General features: G+C 34.1%; 2 protein-coding genes across 2 annotated transcripts in view; one reads left to right on the top strand and one right to left on the bottom strand.

Moving 5' to 3' along the window:
* kif3ca (kinesin family member 3Ca) overlaps positions 1-9,063 on the bottom strand; it is a 33,890-nt gene extending 24,827 nt beyond the window's left edge. Inside the window, exon 1 of the mRNA XM_028039827.1 lies at positions 8,203-9,063. The gene's annotated coding sequence lies outside the window, so the exon portion shown is untranslated. The remainder of the gene's footprint in view (positions 1-8,202) is intronic.
* Positions 1,351-17,944, top strand: rab10 (RAB10, member RAS oncogene family). The gene is made up of 6 exons (XM_028039829.1): positions 1,351-2,074; positions 10,908-10,968; positions 12,367-12,505; positions 14,394-14,483; positions 16,157-16,258; positions 16,831-17,944. The coding sequence occupies exons 1-6, from the start codon at positions 1,948-1,950 to the stop codon at positions 16,915-16,917; spliced, it is 606 nt and encodes a 201-aa protein (XP_027895630.1). The 5' UTR covers positions 1,351-1,947; the 3' UTR covers positions 16,918-17,944.
* Positions 17,945-19,761: the final 1,817 nt, after the last annotated feature.

Below are 19,761 nucleotides of genomic sequence, written 5' to 3'. Positions count from 1 at the left end.
CAGATGAAGTTAACACTAAAATCCCTTGCATCACTGGTGTGTATATTGACACTTCCTCTTAGGATACAATGCCTTTAAGGTTCAAATTTGCACATTTTGTCATTTTAACACATATAACCACAACTTTTAATTTCAATGGTGGAGACATTTACAGAAGGATTAAGTTATGAAACAACATTTCAAGTGCTACATTCTTCAACATGATCATGTTACAATGGAATCCGACATACAGCGGGAGCTATGACCAGGACCAAAGCCAAATGAGAAGAAATGGCAAGACTGGAAGCATTAAGTTATCCTTTATCTTCACAAAATATGCTGCTTTGTGTTGGTGTTTTATGTCAAATACCAATGAAAGAGCAAAGGATGCATGGGAAACGAAGCATGGCCAGCATTGCCAGTGGTGAATAGAGAGTTGGGTTTTTAGGAAATTAAACAAAATACTGCAGACCCCACACATCCTGGACTTAAATTATCCAGACTTTTACCACTGAGTTGATGGTATTTGCAAAAAAAAGAAGAGCCATTATGGAGACAGTTTCTACTTCATAATGAACACTCAAACCAATGTTACGTTCATTTGCACTAATTTAAGCTTGACATTTTTTGATTAAGCTGTATATTTACATATCTTCTTCAAACAAATTATTTTTAATTTACCACCAAATTTATGTGTATCTTTATTGAAAGCAAAAGAACCTAAATCAAATTCCTTGGCCAATAAGGTTGATTCTGATATAAGTTTTTTTTTTATCCGTAAGCTTTCACAGGTGCATGAGTTTGAGACCACAATATGAGATTAAAATTTACTTTAGACAACTTTTTACGAACTATTCTTTAACTTTCAACGCCGAAAAGAGAGATTGGCATGACATGCAAGCAAAATCTTCCACCAGAGTCATAATATTCAATTGTAAAATAAAGACAAAAGTCTTCCGACGATATTTTTTATGTGACCCCAAAGGTTCATCGTGGGGAAACGCCCGTAAAAAAGCACCGAAGTACTTATATGACATCACTTTGCCTGACTCACAGCTGGGATGGTCACCTCATCAAGTGCAAACTTGCCATGAAAACACACCCGAGCGGCCAGAGATCCGCATGAAACTGGCGTCCATGTTGGCTCAATAGGGGGTTTTCACACTGGGAGGCAAAGGGACTTCTGCGCCGTAATGTCCGGGTGATTCACGCAGTAACATTTGGCCTATCGGTCACGCTTAAAGCACGCCCCTTGACTGGTTGAGCTTTACCTTTTTAACCAATCACAGTAAGTTATACCACTAAGTGGCAGATTCAGTAACCAATCAAAACCTTATATTTTGACAGAAAGGCTGGGAGAAGGCGTGTCCATTGGTCCAGGGAGTCGCCACTGTGGCTCCTATTCGAAGGCGGTCGTCTGTATTTCTGCTCTAATCTCATCTGAAAAGCTAAATTACACCAATTAGACAGTGAATTTAATTCACTTTCATGTTTGGTTTATTCCCAGTTCTTCTCAGTCGAGCTCTCGGCGGGGCTCTGGAATGACGGCGTGTGCGGAGAATTTGAATTAGCTCGCAGTTAGTTTGAAGAAAGAGTGAGTTGGGGCAGAGACGTAGAGAGAAGCCATTTTGTCCCGACTGTGTGGGAGAAAAGAGAGTGGAAAAGAGGAATCACACGGGAGGAGATACCATTTTTTTGCTTTTTGTTCTCATGTTGTAAGAGAAGATACAGTTCGGGATATATCAACTTCTTGGACACGTCTTTGGGTTCCTTATTTGGGTGATATTTTAGCCTACTACTAGCTCGCCAAAGCTAATCAACAAATCCCAGATTGTTAACTGTTAACAGCCAGGAGGGCTGGAGCGGGTTGGTCAAGTTGGCCACGGAGCTGGAATTAGACTTCACGTAGCCGTGCTAGTTTTTCCTTTGTTTCTTTTTGTATCTGGGTGAACACATACTTATTTTTCAATGGCGAAAAAGACGTACGACTTGCTGTTCAAGCTGCTGCTGATCGGCGACTCGGGTGTGGGGAAGACCTGCGTGCTGTTCCGCTTCTCTGACGACGCCTTCAACACAACCTTCATCTCTACCATAGGTAAGAACTCCAGGTGACGCACACAACTGGGTTTGTAGTTGGAGGTCTTCCTGATAGTTTCCGACCTCTGTCTGTCGGAGGTTTTTGACAGCTGGGAAAGTCGTCTGACCCCCACCATGCAGCTGGAAATGGTAGGCAGGACATATTTGGTTAGCTGCTTTGCTAGCATGCATCGTTTCTCCAGGCCTCGGATTATTATTTTAAAAACCTACTAGATGATCCATAACGTCTGTTTTTGTTGCTTCTTAATTAAGTGAATAAAACATTGTGATAGTTTACATCCACACCGGCTGTAAGTGTTTGTTAATGTAGAGGAATGGTTTTGTCATGTCAGTGGCTAACAACGACGTGTTGGTAGCAGTGAAGGGCGGCCATACTGTGACTAACTCTGAAAAGTATTCCTCAAACCAAATGACAAGCATTAGCTTCTCCAATACAGTCAGATAATAAATATTCTTTGTTTGCTTTTACAAATTAGACAGTATCTCTTGTATATTTCGTGTATATTTGTTTATAAAAGCCACCACAGTATAAAAGCTCAAAACAAGCAACACTCAAAAGAACTATATATCGAATTGAAAGGACATTATAATAAAATTCAAATAATGCTAAGATAATGTCTTTAATTTCAAAACAAACAGCTGCAGCGGTTTTTGTTATTAATTTACATAAAAACTTGTTATTCATCACAAAATTAGCGTTATTCCTAACAGGTTCCATAGGTCTTAGCATAAAATTGTACATAAATGTGTCAAAAACATTAGAAAACAATGGATCAACCACATTTATTATTATCATTTGTTGCACTTTTGAGATGTATGCAGATTTTGTCAGGATTAGAATAGCTAATGAATAGAGAACTGATTTGATCAAGTCATTTTGGTAAATAGCATAAAAATATAAACTATGTGGCTTATAAAAATAATTGTACCTCTATTCAGACAAATAAAAACCTTGTTTTATAGGACTAAACATTTTTGCTATGTTGCTACCAGGCAGTAAACAAACAATCTTGACTCACAATAGAAAGTAATCTGTTTTAATTGTATTGTGAAACCTGCAGAGCAAAAAGCAGTAATGTACCTGTTACAAATAAAAAAATATGCTTTCAAAAAGGGATGAGCAATGTCAAGGTAAAATATCAAAATACAATACAACATATTTTAGAGCGTTTTTAGCAGTAATAATAGAAGTGGTATAAATCTATCATTACATACAGTTTAAGGTTTTGCAAATCTGCCACTAAAACCTTCACAATCTTTATTTTCAGTCATATTTTGTATCAGTATTAATGCAAACCCAAGTTTTAAACTGTAAAGTTTTTATACTTAAAAGTTATAGCTATCTATACCTTTAAAGTTCTTGCCATAGAGTAATGCAGCACTGCCCTGCCCCACCTGTTGCTGAACACTTTTGGGAAGTAGTTCAAAATGTTTAGGGGGTTTGCAAACATATATTAGATTTTCTTGTTACTTTTACAGTTGATTTAAGGCTTAATAAGTATCCTTTCCATAATAACAATAGGTTAAATAATAATTGCCTTTCCAAAATTGAAAAGTATAAATTAAAGTAGCATTACTGACAAATGGTAGCCTATTTTAGGTAGCAAAATAGATTCCTCTCATCCAAAGAAATGTAATTGAGGATGTTGAAATAATTTTTTGTTGTTGTTGCAAGAGTAGAAAACAAAACTTCCAAAAGTGGGAGTAGAAGTAGGACATTTTCACATTAGGACCATTGTGTCATTGTATATCGCTAGTAAAATAAAAGTCCAAATTGTTGGTTTTTTTTTGTGTTTGTTTACAGCCTAAAAGCAATAGTTCTTTCTACTGCTACTAAAATTTTATAACGTCATGATTATTGCAGTTACAGTAATGTAACTGTAATGTATTTTTTAAAATCTTTTGCTCTCTATAGATTAACACAAACATAATTAGTTGATAGTAGCTGGTTAATTACTTGGGCTAATTATTAATGTAGCCATCCTGCAGTCTCTATTTGACGTTATTGTGTCTTGTAGCTTGGCAACTTAATTTTTTAAAATTTCATAGAGTGATAGAGTTGCTCTTTTAGTTTCCATGACTTAAATTATTTCAGACCAGCCAAATTTTCTCTGCTGAAAGAAAGAAACATACAGCTGCACTCTGCCTGCATTCTATAATTATTACATGTTAAGTTAGACAGAAATTAGCATTTTTATTGTCAATAAATACTGTACCTAATACAAAAAGCTAAACAGTTTAAACTTTGCATGGTATTTGTTTTGGATAAAACTAAATCGGTTGAGTATTACTGGCACACAGATTCACATTGGTGTTGTAAAATATGGCCAGTAAGTGACATTGATTTTTTTTCAGCTGTAGCTGAATAATAAAAACCAGGATATACCACTGGAGATTTTGTTGGGGGGATAAAAGAAACAAGTCGGTTTTGTTAAAATATTTTGGCTACAGACGAGGTGACGTTAACCATAAACAGGTTCTCTGGCTTTAGGACTTTGTAGCTGTTGCCACAACATGACACAAGATGACTTAATGACTTGATCATTGAAATAAGGTCAACAAAACTCTGTGTAACAATTGTAGAATTACATCGGTGATTGTTGTCTTAAGGATAAACAAACAAACAAACCTGTTGGGTGTATTTAAGCCATTTATGTAGCATTACAAGTTAAAACAGTTTTTAGCAACTGAAAAGCAAAGAAGCTTTGATTTGTGAGTGTATGAATGCCTTAGATCAAGGGTCCCCAAAGTCGGTCCTCGAGGGCCGACATCCTGCATGTTTTTGTTCTCTTCCTGGTGGCACCAACAACCTATACAGCAAGTCAATGCTCTTCTTAGGCCTTCTAACAAGCCATCATTTGATCCAGGTGCGTTAAACCAGGGAGAGAACTAAAACATGCAGGATGCCGGACCTCCAGGACCGACTTTGGAGACCCCTGCCTTAGATCATAAACAATCCTCCAAGGTGGCATCATCAACCTCTTTTCTCTACCTTGCTTTACACTTGCATCTAAAATCGCACTTGCATGAGTTAAGTGTCAAAGTATGTCAAATCCCGGCGCAGCCAAAGCGAGGCCTCCATTTACTCTTATTGCTTAAGACCTGTGCTGAGTAGTAATGAAACATTAGAGTGCTCTGACATTATTGTCCCTGATCCTTTGGACTCGGCTTTTGTTTCAACATTTCTTTTTAATAACTTATGTCTTGTTAAGTTATCCTGAGTATAAGCAGCTGTTTCCAGCGGCGTCCAAGTTGGATTAATTTGTCGTAGTTGAGACATGAACTGCTTCGCTGTTGCAGAGCTTGCCAATACATGAAGACTTCTGCTTTTCATTCTGCACCTTTGCTTCGACTTGTACTACACTGCAAAAACTCTTACCAAGTATTTTTGGTCTAGTTAAAGAAATATCTTTGTACACTTACAAGTAACTTTGTACGACATATATGAGCTTGTTTTAAGTCAATAATTCCTTAACGATGAAAAAGTTCTAGTTCCACACGCAGATTACTTTTCTTATAACTGGACATTTTTCCAAAGTTAAAGATGAAACCTAACAGTGAAGCTAGAACTTTTTCATCGGTATTAAGGATTTGTTGACTCCTATATCAAGGTTTCACCCAGTGTATTATAAGCCTGGCGGGCCACCAGGCTTTACTTGTGCGCCCCACCTTTTTTTTCCGAGCCTTTATAAAATGTTTGCATTTTTTAAGGGTTTATAGTTAGTGTTCAGGTATTAATATTCCAATATGTCAATAACACATAATTATCAAGTGACATTTTAAATTTCCTGTCAACTTTAAACATTTTTTAACTCAAACACAACGGCCCAACCACCGGGCTTAGCAAGTTTTCAGGGGGAAACCTTGTATATTTAACTGAAAGTTACTAGAAACAAAAATACTTGGTAGGATTGTGTTTTTGTATTTATTTAATACAGTTAGTCTTCTTACTCAAATGACTTAAAAAGGGCAGAGTAAACCCAATCCTTTAAGATCTTTGTTGTAGTTCTTAAATACAGTAGACCAACAGGCTTTTCAGAGAGAGGAAGAAAGAAGAAGAATGATCTTTGGCCCTGGCCTGCTGGTCTTGGCAGCAGCAACAGGTTTTTCTGTTTTCATTTATGGAAATGTGGAAATGAATTCAACATCCTAAAGTCAGCAGAACAGGTTTTAGTTGTCGTTTTTTTTTGTCGTTTGTTTTTAAATTGAACGTAACATATACTATTTTTTTAAAGTCGATTGTTTGGTGAAACTTGTCTAAATTGTGAAAAGAGCAAAGTTAAATGGAGATCTCATCTGAAACCTGTTAGACATAAATAAACCAGAAGCAATGACACGGCCCATTTCTCGTAACCTCAGGTGTAAAACTAGAAACTTGCAGGTTGTAATAAATGTTTTCTCTGTATAACCAGAAATAAACTCAGTTATAACCACTGCTAAACTTTCAAAGTTATTACCAATCAGTGCAAAGGAGAAAACTTTATTCACGTTCAGCTGCGCTTTGGGGGAAAGGTTTATGTACTTACCGATGGTAAATTGATTAGTAATTCACATTTTATGACTTGGATACACTTACATACTCTGCTATAACCACTGGCTTTTAAATAGTGTGAAATATTCCAGCATTTTCATCGTGTAAGATTATATTTCATGTCATTTTTGGTGTGCAATCTAAAAGGCTGCTCGAGTTTTTTCTGCATTTCAGACCTGATTGTTGTTTGCAACATGAAAATTGGGATTTAGCAGAAACTGCTCCCACATGGTGCTGATTTCAGTTTAGGAAACTTGTATTTTTATCTTTCTTTCACCTTAAATTTACATTTGTAAAGTTGCCAGCAATAATCGGAATCACTCGAAATATTTTGTGCCGTTTTTTTGGTGCTGCTGCCTGGGAAATAATTGCAATTTGAAATGTATTCCCTAGTGATTCCTCAAGTTATTTTTTAACTTGCTTTTTCAGTTATTTCTTTTCTATTTACTGTTCGTTCGTTAAAAAAACGTCCAAAATAAAATATTAAAGTTCCAAAATCAAACGCAGTCCATTCTCTTAAAATACTTGCAAAACATAACAGCATGGAAACCAAATTTTATAAATAAATTTTGTGAGCTTGAAATTGGGGCTGAAATGATTAATTGTGATTAATCATTTATTGAGATCAACTAATTTAGTAATCGGCTAATCGTTAACTGATGTATATAGACTCAAAAAAGGCAATTTGCTTAAAGAACAACATATTCAGAATAGTAACAAAGCCAAAAATATATATCTACATTTTAGATAAAATAAAAAACCTTTTGTAAATTTTAGTTTTATCTTCACCTGGTTTAAATTCTGTGGAAAACAATATAAGCGGAAAGGGCCGAGCTTTTCACATTTGATTTCAGACGTTTTTTCTTTTTTTTACTGCGGATACATCCGTTGCTACAAATATTGAAGCAATGCTTTGCAATAAAATGTTAGTGCAATAAAATACATATTTTATTGCATTTTAGGCAATAAAATCTTTAATTGCCTAAATAAACACTTATTTACATACATAAATAAATATTTATTTATAAATAAGGACATTTATTTATTTAGGCAATAAATGTTTATTTATGGATGTATAATATATTATATATATGACGTCACCTAATAAAATGCAACATCTTGTTGCATTTTAGGCAATAAAATGTTATTTATTAATTAAAATAGGAATTGAATTGCTTATTTGCATCTTGTATGTATTTTTAATATTATATAAAATATTAAAAATAAAAAATCCACAGAATGTGCCTTTTAAAAAAATCCAATTAATCATCAAAACAACCGATTAATCGATCACTAAAATAATCATTAGTTGCAGCTTTACTTTATAAAAATGGACTCTGTTAAGATTTGGGGTGAAGTTGCTCCTTTCATTAACTGTATTAACCATGACTACATATGTTTAATGACTCCAGATTGTTATTGTTTTGATATAAAATTATTTTAAACTGTGTTTAGCTGAAGCGTATTGAGCATAGGTGTATGGAAATCATCTTCCTACCCCTTACTGCAGACTTTGAGTGGACCAAAACTGTGTAAAGAGCAGAACTGAAAACCTGGAAGAGGAATGTTGTCTTCCTCCGACCCAGGTCTCATACCTTTTCAGAGACAGCTGCTTCTCAAAATACCCGGCTGGGAAATCCCCTCTGTCATTATCCTTTTCAGGCTGCTTTTCTTCAGGACGACCTGGCTCTTCCTTAATATCTGCACTGATGATCTGTCATTTAAAAAATGCCTTTTGGTTGTTTTTTTTTATTTCCACAGCAACTGGAAAGTGCCTTGTATTTGTGTTTGGAAAGAATTGATTATCTTTCAGTTTAGATTGTCATTGAAGTCCTATTTTAGGGAAGTATGTCTAGTTTCCAGTGAATGTTGTTTTTTTTCTCTTTTACTCAACTTCCCAGTGCTGAGACCAGTGTTTAAAAATAATGGGCTGTTATCAATAAAACTGTCCCTTTTTCTCTATACATCTTCCCAGATTATATTATTTATGCGTCTTTTGAAGCAACTAAAACTTTCTTTCCCACTCCTTCTCCTCTTAAGGGTGTCCATAATATCTGGTGAGTCACATTTTGGCAGGCAGTTCCTTCGTTATTGTGCGACTCCACCCCACCTAAAACGCAGCTGTTTCTTCAACTTTTTGACCAGAAAAACGTCCTTACTGAAGCAGAACTGACAGAAAAACGAGGTTCACATAAAGCAATGAATCACAGGGCATAGACTAGACCTTCAACCAAATCATTAAAACTTTTCTAACTAGTTTTAGTGCTGGTTAATTTCACTTTGGTGTGAACCGGTTTCAGACTTCTTAAAATTAGTGCTTTGAAACGCTTAATTTTACAATATTTGACCTAAATGTCTTTTGAAAATCACAATTCGATGTCACAGTTCTTCCCAAAGTAGCTGCCATAAATTAATTTGTATTCTATTCTATCATAACACCTCAAAACAAAAATACTTGTATATCATTAAAAAAATAAAAAATCTTGGTTTAAACTCCTTCCAGAGGGAAGAAAAGATCTTCTGTAATGTGAAATATTGTTTGAAATCCATCCATCCATTTTCTGTTCACCCTTGTCCCTAATGGGGTCGGGAGGGTTGCTGCTGCCTCTGCAGCTACGTTCCAGGCGAGAGGCGGGTCACCCTGGACAGGTCGCCAGTCTGTCGCAGGGCAACACAGAGACATACAGGACAAACAACCAGGCACACAGGGAGAATTTAGAGAGACCAATTAGCCTGACAGTCATGTTTTTGGACTATGGGAGGAAGCCGGAGTACCTGGAGAGAACCCACGCATGCACAGGGAGAACATGCAAACTCCATGCAGAAAGACCCCGGCCGGGAATCGAACCCAGGACCTTCTTGCTGCAAGGCAACAGTGCTACCAACTGCGCCACTGTACAAACACTTAATTTGCTTTTTAATTTATATTTAAAGTATGCAAAACGTTTGGCACAATAATAAGAGAATATTTGAGCAGAAACTACTCATACCATAGCAACATGATCACCAAAGAAAGTGTGGCGGAAAATGATCAGAAACACAAACTGAACAGCTGCTGAATACCTTTGCATGGATTATTGTCCAAACTGTAGCCTCTTGTTGTATGCAGTGAAAAAGAAAACATTATAGACCAGAATAATGCCTTATTTGTGGCTCAGTGGATAAATTCATTTTAATCAGAAGCACAGTGAAAGGCAATAGAAGTTCATAGATGCATACTAAAGATGAGCAATAATTATAAAAATAAAACTGCAGGGTATATACTTTCACTTGGGATATAAACACTTCTATGTATTTAAAACAGTATTTTCATTAGTATCTGTATTGAGTTTAATCCTCTAATAAAAACTAGAATCTTAAGATAATGTTTTTGGGGTTTTTTTTTTGCTCTGAGCATCTGCTAGTATTTGGCTAAAAGTTTGTGATATTCCGTCCATTTCTCATCATGCATTGTTACTTCAGAAAGATAAATATCTCCCAAAACTTCAACATCAGACATTACTGGCACATTAAATTTGATGATAATGAGGTCGATAATGACGAAATAGATTAAATGACTGAAGCAGGTTTGATTCAAATTGGGCATCTGCTCTAAATTAGCATTGATTATTATTGGGGCTAATAAAATAAATTGGCTTGTTTTTGCATTATTTATTTATTTTTGTTTTTTACCTCGATTTCAGCCTGAACTGTTGGGGTTAAAGGAACAAACAACTTCAGAATCGAAACACGTTCTTTCTTTTTCCGTTCATCTTCTCCTTAATGTCTTTCTTTGGCTTTCATCTGACTCGTCTGTTTTCATGTAATTGCCACAAAACTACACAAGTAATCGATTAATCTGTCAATTATTCTGACAATTGGATAAAAATGTCACATTCTACATATTGTTCATTTAAACACTCAAGCCTTTTTCAGATATTAGAAATACATTGAAAGATGCAAATATACAAATAATTCTGTTCCATATTAAATAAGAAAATGAGCATTCCTTTAGTAAGTCTGAACAGGGAGATAAAATTATAAAACATGTTCAAATACAAAATGTATATATATATATATATATATTATACAGTTTTGGCTTAATTACAGCTCTAAATATGTTTTTCCCCCACTAAAAAGCTTTTATATTTTTTGTCTGTATATTTCAGTAGACGATTAATTGATTTCAACCAATTAATCACAATGAATTTGATTAATCGTTTCAGCCCTACTTCAGTTAATCAATTTTCTTTGTGTAGTCACTCAAATAAACTCGCACAAATATGTAAAATGCGTCTGACACGTCTGTTTTTCTTTACAGGAATAGACTTCAAGATTAAAACTGTTGAATTACAAGGAAAGAAGATCAAACTACAGATTTGGTAAGTCCTTGTTTTAAACTTTTATTTGGAGACTGCCAACTTTTTTATTTGTGTGGCTACTTCAGTTTCTCACTTGTATCATAGTACAACATCTGTTTGACAAAACTCCCTCAAGCCTTGAAGTATGTAAGAACAGGAAATGGTCACCAGCATTTGCTGCATCATTGTTGGTCCACTACGGATAATTTCCACCATCTGGAGTTTAACCGTCTGCTTTCCAAGTGCAGCACAGCAGACTGAAGCGTTTCACCATCCAGTCTTTGGTAGAAACAGAGAGACACGAATAAAACAATAATGGAAATTATTCCTCTTGTTTTAATTGATTTATTGCTTATTACATCAGGCATGGAGCTGTCTCTTTTTCACAGTTGGGTTTGTTTATGTCCAAATGTTAATATTTCCAAATGTTTCCATAAAATCCAATCTAGACTTTCAATACAAATTATTCCACTTATCCTGGTTCTTTATGACAAACGTCTGGCATTGATGTTTTAATTGGTGAACAATAGTCTCGCGGTTAGGGATGTGTGCACAGCAACAGCCTTAGCAATTTATCAATTAAATATCTAATTTAAAATAAGCTCAATAAGTTGCATGATTGTCTTTTTATGGATCACTTTTTCTACCAAAGACTGGATGACAAAAAGCTTCAATCTGGTGTTTTGGTCTCAACCAGCCTCTTTTTGAAGGACAGTTTTGCTTACAGAGACTTCATTATCCATTATTTTTTTTTTTGGGTTGTTTCAGCTTTTATATACATTTTTGCTACAACTCCCCTGAATCTAATTAACTGCTCTTTACCAAACTTGATAGCATGCTGACGCCATAATTAGCCGTTTTATTCAGCTGCGTTGCAGCAGGGATGCATGTAAACATTGCAGGAATTTACCTGTTGAGACTTCTGGCTTTTTGGATTAAACCAATGGGAGACTCTTGGAGTTAAATTAATTTAACTCCTTATGTCCAGTTGCATTAAACATAAAACGTCACATAAACCTCAACAGTCTTGTTGGAAGACAAGATTATGCTGAAAATTGCAACTGAAATTGATTTTTTTATTTATTTTATTGGCTTTTTGCAGGTGAAATGCTAAAATAAAAAGAAAAAATTTGTGTTTTTTTTTTTTAAATGCATCAACACTGAAAACGCTCAGCGTTTTCAGTTTATGTTCTTGAAATTTGGATCCATACAAGATGGGAATGTTTTTATACCAACAATAACAATGATATTACAGATCTTACTGGCTAAAATCAGACGCTAAGGGAGAGGAGTGGCTGCTGCAATGCAACAGTGCTACTAACTGCGCCACTGTGCAGCCCACAATTTTATTTATTTTGTGTTATCTGGATTTATTTGATGATAAATTTAGCATTTCTAAGTGAAACATTTGCTGTGTAGGGACACAGCAGGCCAGGAACGGTTCCACACCATCACCACCTCGTACTACAGAGGCGCTATGGGCATCATGCTGGTCTATGACATCACTAACGCCAAGAGCTTCGAAAACATCAGCAAATGGCTGCGCAACATTGATGAGGTGAGAATCAGAAACTAATGCAGCCAACAGGACAAAACAGGAATAATTCAGTGGATCTGTATTGATTAGATACGGTTTGTAGTTTGTTTTAAAGGCAAACCTGAACTCTTTGCTCATGGACAGTAAAGACTAGTTGGTGCGTTTTGAGTGGAAAGTGTCGGGCCAAACTGGGCGAGGCCATCTGACCTTGTCATTGTAATTTGTGTCACCATTGCTGTTTTTAAAGAGGAAAGGAAACATTGAATTTCCTGCTGAGAAGTTGACTTTTCATTTGTTGCTCTAAACCCCAAAGAAGCTGAGATTTTAAACCAGTTTTCTCTATTTTTTTGTTGCTAATCTAGTGGAAAAAAGCTATTTGAATAAACTATTGAACGCAACAAATGTCTTCTGTTTCTTACCAACTTTTACTAATTTGAGCAGGAAAGTCGTGACGGTGACTTTCTTTAGTGTGACTAGTCTGTTTTATTTTAAGATGAACTATGCCTTTGAAACATCAGTAAATGTACAAGTAGTTTCAGATTATAAAAAAATGATTACTTTTGGCATTTTTAGATTAAAACAGTGTATCAGACACGTTACATTTAAATCAGGTAACATAGATTTGACATTTTAACTGTATTGCTAAATCATTCTGTACAGTTAAAAACCAAATTTTACTGTAAGTATTTAAAAATGTAATTCAAATAATTTTTTTAAATACTTTTTATATTCCGACACTATATTAAAATAGGTTAAAGATTTTGTTAGAGTAGGGGCAAGTTTGTTTTTTTTTATTGTTCAATGATAAACTCTTGACTTCTTGGTAATTGTTATTTATAGAGTTTTTATGTTGATTAACTTTTTAAATTGCTATATTTTTTATTATTTACTATTTATTTTTGTATTTTTTATGGTAGCCTCAGTATAATTCATATTTGGTTTTTTTATTATTATTTACAATTAAATTAAGATAATGTTTTATGACGATTAACCATTAAATTAATACTTTTTTTATTTAACCTTATTTTAATTTTTTGTGGTAGTATCTGCATTATTTAGATATTTATTTACCATTAATTTTTTTTTCTTCTGATAATTAAACGCCACAAAACTATTTACATTTTTTAACCTTTTTGTGATAGTATTAATATTATTGGTAGATATTATTTGCCATTAAATTATTTTTATTTTAATTTATAATGATGATTAACCGTTAAATTACTATGTTTATGATTTGACCTAATTTTTTGGATAAAACAATATTACATTTGTATTGTTTTCTATTATTTAGCATTATTATAATTTTTATATATATATTTGAATTTCTGAAAAGCTAATGGCTTTTATATGTTTAAATTATGTCATTTATTGTCACTTTTTTTATCAATCAATCAATCAAATGTTATTTGTATAGCACATTTCAGCAGCAGGCATTTCAAAGAGCTTTACATCATAACAAACACAGAAACACAAAGCAACATAGAATCAATAATCAAAACCACGACATTAATTCAGGTTCCAGCAATAAATTTGTAATTGATTATGTTTCAAATACAATCCTAAACAGGTGGGTTTTAATGGAGTTTGCATCCATAAAGGTTTATTACCTTACTCCTACTGTGTTTTACTTTTCTGCGTTACTTTAATAATAACTTGGGATTAACTAATAAATCTAATCACAGATTCCTGTTGGTGCATTGAAAATGTTTAGTGTTCAATAATTTAGTCTAGACTTGACAGATTATTAAATGGGAATTATCAAACATGTTCAGCATGTCAAAATATCACTCAGGTTTGTTTTTGCTTAGGATATTTATTAGCAAAATAAATCTTGGAATTGTTCTTATTAAAAGGATCCTAAGAAATTAACCAAATTATTTAAAATAACCATTATTTACTCTGTTTTCAGCATGCAAATGAAGATGTTGAGAGAATGCTGCTAGGCAACAAGTGTGACATGGAGGACAAGAGGGTTGTACCGAAAGCCAAGGGAGAGCAGGTGAGCCGACCGACTCACCTGAGACGTTCATCATCAATATTCTCTGTTGTTTGGCTGAATTGTTGCTGCTAGTTTTCAAGCTCAGATTATTGCAGAAAATTTGGGAAAATGTTCCTCATATGTGATGTGTTGGAGATTATCACATCGATTATAGTCTTTTAGCACAAACTAAAGAATCTTATAAGAACATTTTCACATTTTGATTCAGTTGCTTCAGCTTAAAATCCACAGCTACATTGTCACAACATAATTTGCTGCATCATATTAAGCTTTGCACAACATAGTTTATCCTGCAAAAATAACTTTATATTTTATACCGACTGCTGAGCTAATAGCTACCACAAGGATCCACTTAAAAATGGGTTTTACAGGTAATTAATTATGTTGCCAGCAGCTAAAACTGGGTTATTTTTTGCTGTAATTCTGGTGAAAAAGCCTCTTAAGCAATCAGCACTTTTGAGGAGTAACTTTCTGAATTGCTGTGTTACAATCAGGCCTGAACCGATTAATTGTATTAATTTCAATTAAATAAAATGATTGTCAATTGATTACTAGTTTAGTAATCGTTAACTGGAATATGCACGCTCAAAAAAAAGACCATTTGCTGAAAAAAATGAATAGATTTAGAGCCTAATTAAGTCCAAACTAATGTACATTTTGGATTTAAACACATTTGTCTATAAAGATTTTACCCAAATCTCTTCATGTGGCAAAGTTTTGTCTTCACCCAATTCAAATTCACCAAAGAAATGATTTTATTGTATTTTAGGCAACAACATATTTATTTTCTCATTTTAAAAAATAATAGATTTTTTACTTGAATCTGTATGTCTTAATGTATAAAATAATCCTAAATGGTTAAATGAAAAATCCTTGGATTACCCAGTTAATCATCAGAGTAATCGATTAATCGATTACTAAAGTAATCAGTAATGGCAGCCGAAATTGATTGTTTACTTGCATATTTTAATGTATTTGTAATATTGTATAAAATGAAGTAGAGGCGTGCTACGATGGCGGTGCAGCGGGTTAGCACGCCCCACGTTTGGAGGCCTTAGTCCTCGTCGCGGACGTCGCGGGTTCGACTCCCGGTCCCGGCGACCTTTGCCGCATGTCCCCCCCCCCTCTCCTCACCCTCCTTCCTGTCTGCCTACTGTACAAAAAATACGAGCCACTAGAGCCGCAAAAAGTCTTAGGAGAAAAAAACTTTTTTTTTTTTTTTTATTTTAAATAAAATATTAAGTGGCTAAATGAAAAATCTATAGAATGTTTCATTTTTTAAATCCGATTAGTCATCAGAATAATCAATTACTAAAATAATAGTTAATTTAAAATGGATCAATTAATGTTAACAAATGTTTTAAATGTTACAAACAGGACATTATTCTTGTGCCAACTGGGATTTTGAGGTTTCATGGATATTTTCATTGATGGTTTGCACTGTTTGTTAAAATTTGGACTTTTACTCAATTTGATTACAATGAGTTTCCTTTTCACACCATGAGACATCAGCTGCTCACTCACCATTTTACCTGATGAAAGTGTCGTGCAATAAACCAGCGATACATGATCTCAGCCCTGCAAAGAAGATCAGCAACATTATATTTAGACTGGACTTTCTCTGAACATCTGTGGTTTCTAAGTCTGTTTTGTTTGTTTGTTTGTGTTCATAGATTGCAAGGGAGCATGGCATTAGGTTTTTTGAGACGAGTGCTAAGGCCAACATCAACATCGAGAAGGCTTTCCTCACGTTAGCAGAAGACATCCTCAGAAAGGTTTGTGTTGCTTTTCACATCAAAGTTTGTGTTTGTTGCGTCAGAAAGTCGATAAGTGAGGGAGGTCTTCCAGCATTCCTTTTCAAATAAGATATTTTAGATAAAATAAATGATCAACACCGTCTGGGGATCATAAAGGGCATCAGGTGACTTTTGTCACCAAGACGACGCAAGTTTTCCTGGACTTTCATATCTGAAAATTCCCTCTTCAACCGAAGCAAAATATGAAGTTAAGTGGAAGGGCTGGCATTTCAAAGACCAAAATCATTTACATAAATGACAAAATCAGGTGAAAAACAGTTTTCCAAATTGGTTTCTTTGAATATAAAACTTTATCAGAAATTGAAGGTGCCAATCTGGTGAATGTTTGGTTAAAAAATGTTTGTTTTTCATTCAGTGGGTAAAAATCCAGAAAGTTTACTCACAGAAGACGAGCAATACTTTGTAGTAAAAGCAAGAAGTACATTTTGTCCATAAGGTTACTAAAGTAAATGTAACTAGTGAGTACCTAAACCTGCTGTGGGGTAAAGTGTGATTCATGATGTTTATTTGTATTTATTTTTCTTGCACAGACGCCTGTAAAAGAGCCCAACAGTGAAAATGTGGACATCAGCAGTGGAGGTGGAGTAACAGGCTGGAAGAGCAAGTGCTGCAGCTGAACAACGACAACTCAGTTTCACCCACACTAACGCACACACGCCGACACACACACACACACACCCCTTCTCTCTCACACACACAATCTCTTTAACTGCTAACTCTAACCGTCTCGCCCTCTTAACCTGTCTCATGAGTTTTCTCTCACACCACCATTTTGTCTCTTGATCAGAATAAAACAATAAACCACTTCACTCGCCCCACCCACCCCGTTCTTCTCCACCTCATGTTCCTCCACCGTGCATCTGATGATCATTTTTATTTCTGATAAAAGGAGAAATACAGTCACGTTTCTTGTCATTTGTTTTAAATTATCTCATATTTTTAATATTTCCTTTTTTTTTTTTTTTTTTTTGCCTGAGCTCACTTCCTCCTGTCCCATCGCCACTGCCCACCCACAGCTCTCACCTTCAGAGGAACTCAAAGTAAAACTAAACAAAAAGAAGAAAAAAAAATCAGGCAAAAAAAAAATTATAAAAAATGAAAATATATAAATAGGAAAAACATTTTGTACACTTTAGTGGGCTTTCTGTCATCTTACCGTATTTGTTGATTTACATTTCTTTACCAAGTGACAGAGGCGTGGCTAGCTCCTTTTGTATGTGGGAGTTTATTTTGTCCTGTGCCTTATATGGAAGACAGGGGCGGGGCTTTGTGGTGGGTGGAGCCACATCTACCCAATGAAATTACAGCTCAATAATCTGTCAGTTACAAAGAAGCCGAACTGAATCTAAAGCATTTGAATTTCTCCTTCAGCCAAGAGAACGGCATCATACAATATGTCCTGTTTATTGATATTTTATTTTTATCTGTATTGATTATTTTACTTTATATTTGAGTTTGTTTTTTCTTTCTATTTTTTCCCCTATTTTTCTTTTTTTTTGCATGCAGGTTTCTTTGGGTTGGAGACGTTTCTGTAACATTGTGTAACGTTTGCCACTGGGTAACTGGGCGGGAGGTACATGAGTTCTCTTTGGAAATTCAAACAGTTTTGCAGATCCATTAAAAAAATAAGCTTGTTTAAGTAAACTTGTTTGTCCTCAATCATGTGCGACTTGAAGTCGGTTTCAGAACTGGTGACTTTTAATATGGCTGATGATGAAAACAACAATAATAATTTAAATCAGTGGTTAAAACTGTTGTACGACGGAGTATTGGGTCCTTATTTTTATCTTTTTAATTATAAGAATAAAGCCATATTACAGGAATAAAGTGGGAGAAAGTCATAAAATTAAGATAAAGTTATTTCCAAAGTATAACTTCACAAGATGCTCGACATACATAGTGTTGGAGTCATAATAAAATTACTTCATTCTACTAATATTTTATTCTCGTATTACTTTGACTTAATGTTGTACAACTTTACTCGCCTAATGTTTATTCTTGTCTTATGTTTTTATTTTCATACTACCAAGTATTACGTCAACTTATTGTCATACTATTTTGTAATGAGTTTATTCTGACACTATTTCGACTTTATCATCGTAATGAGTTTATTCTCGTATTAGTACAATTATTAAATTAATCGTACGACAATGAGTTTATTCTAGTATTATTACGACTTTACTCTTATATTACGTTGAATTACTGTCGTACAACTATTCTCGTATTATTATGACTTTACATTTTTCTTCTAAATTTATGACTTTATTCTTGTAATTAAAATTTTTTTCTTAGCCTGGTCCTAATACTCTCTAATATTGTAATTTGTTGTACATAAATGTTATTTGAACCTTTCAGTTAAACATCGATTGGCACAAATTATATTCTAGTGAACTCCTCTTACATATTTGGATCAATGAATGCATTTAAATCATCTTTGCATAACAAAACCGTCATATTAAAAGGAAAATTAAGAAAAGAATACTGGTTATTTCTTTTAATAAACGTTCAACATAGTTGCACATTAAATTAAAATGACTTTTTTCATAAAAATTTCTATTGATTGTATCCTTAATAGTACAAAACATTTGATCTGCATCGACAATAAAAACGGTTCTTTGAAGCAAATATACAAATTGTCACTTGGCGCCCTCTGGTGGCCGGAGCTTATTTTCTCCTAATCTTAAAAATGTCAGGAAGAAAAACGTCTTGTGCAATGTAAACAATAATTATGAAGATCATTTGTGTAGCACATTTTTTAAATTAAATGCAGACCCTTTCAATAAATTAGAAACATTATTGAAAAGTAACTTTTCATTAGATTTTCTAACATCTAATGAAAAACTCGTTTAAATTTAGAATATAAAACCAATTAACTGTTTAAAAACAGAAATGTGGGCTTTATGAAAAGTATTTTCAATACCCTTTTGAAGGTTATTTTTAATCCAACAAATAAATCTAATTGGGCTGTATATCCTAATTTATTAAATCTTCAGTTAAAAGCTGTAAATCGTCAATACATTTAACTATTGATTTCTTTGTAGCTCTGACAGTAGAACAGAAATTCAGATGTATGTTTCTCATTCAACCTTTATTTAACCACGTAAGCTATTAAAAATGAGATTATTTAAATTAATGACCTAACAGCCAAGAGAAATGTAGTGGGATAAATAAAACAATCTAATACATTTGTAACACTTCTTAATTATGGTGCAGAATTAAGACATTTTTTAAATTAAAAAATGACTTCTGCTTTTGGAAACAGGGAATTTTAAATAACATGGTAAAAAAGTATAAACATTGATATAACAATGTAGGTTGATCTTTTTCAGCACCTTCATGTGACTCCAGTGTGTTTACACATATCTAACCAGAACATAATTAGCTTCATACCTGGTTTTAGTCCAAACTTCATTCATGAATAAATGACTTTGAGGTTACTAACTCAAAAAAGTTGACATTTT

Source organism: Xiphophorus couchianus, chromosome 15 (assembly GCF_001444195.1).
Source record: "Xiphophorus couchianus chromosome 15, X_couchianus-1.0, whole genome shotgun sequence".
Taxonomy (NCBI): domain Eukaryota; kingdom Metazoa; phylum Chordata; class Actinopteri; order Cyprinodontiformes; family Poeciliidae; genus Xiphophorus; species Xiphophorus couchianus.
Note: the sequence above shows the minus strand (reverse complement) of the source record. Positions and strands in the feature narration are given on the sequence as shown.

What these genes read in the sequence shown, in the direction of transcription:
- rab10 (XM_028039829.1), top strand. Translation starts at nt 1,948, where the DNA reads ATGGCGAAAAAGACGTACGACTTGCTGTTCAAGCTGCTGCTGATCGGC. An exon ending in AAGATCAAACTACAGATTTG is followed by an intron (nt 10,969 to 12,366) that starts GTAAGTCCTTGT and finishes TTTGCTGTGTAG; the next exon opens with GGACACAGCAGGCCAGGAAC. An exon ending in CGAAAGCCAAGGGAGAGCAG is followed by an intron (nt 14,484 to 16,156) that starts GTGAGCCGACCG and finishes TTGTGTTCATAG; the next exon opens with ATTGCAAGGGAGCATGGCAT.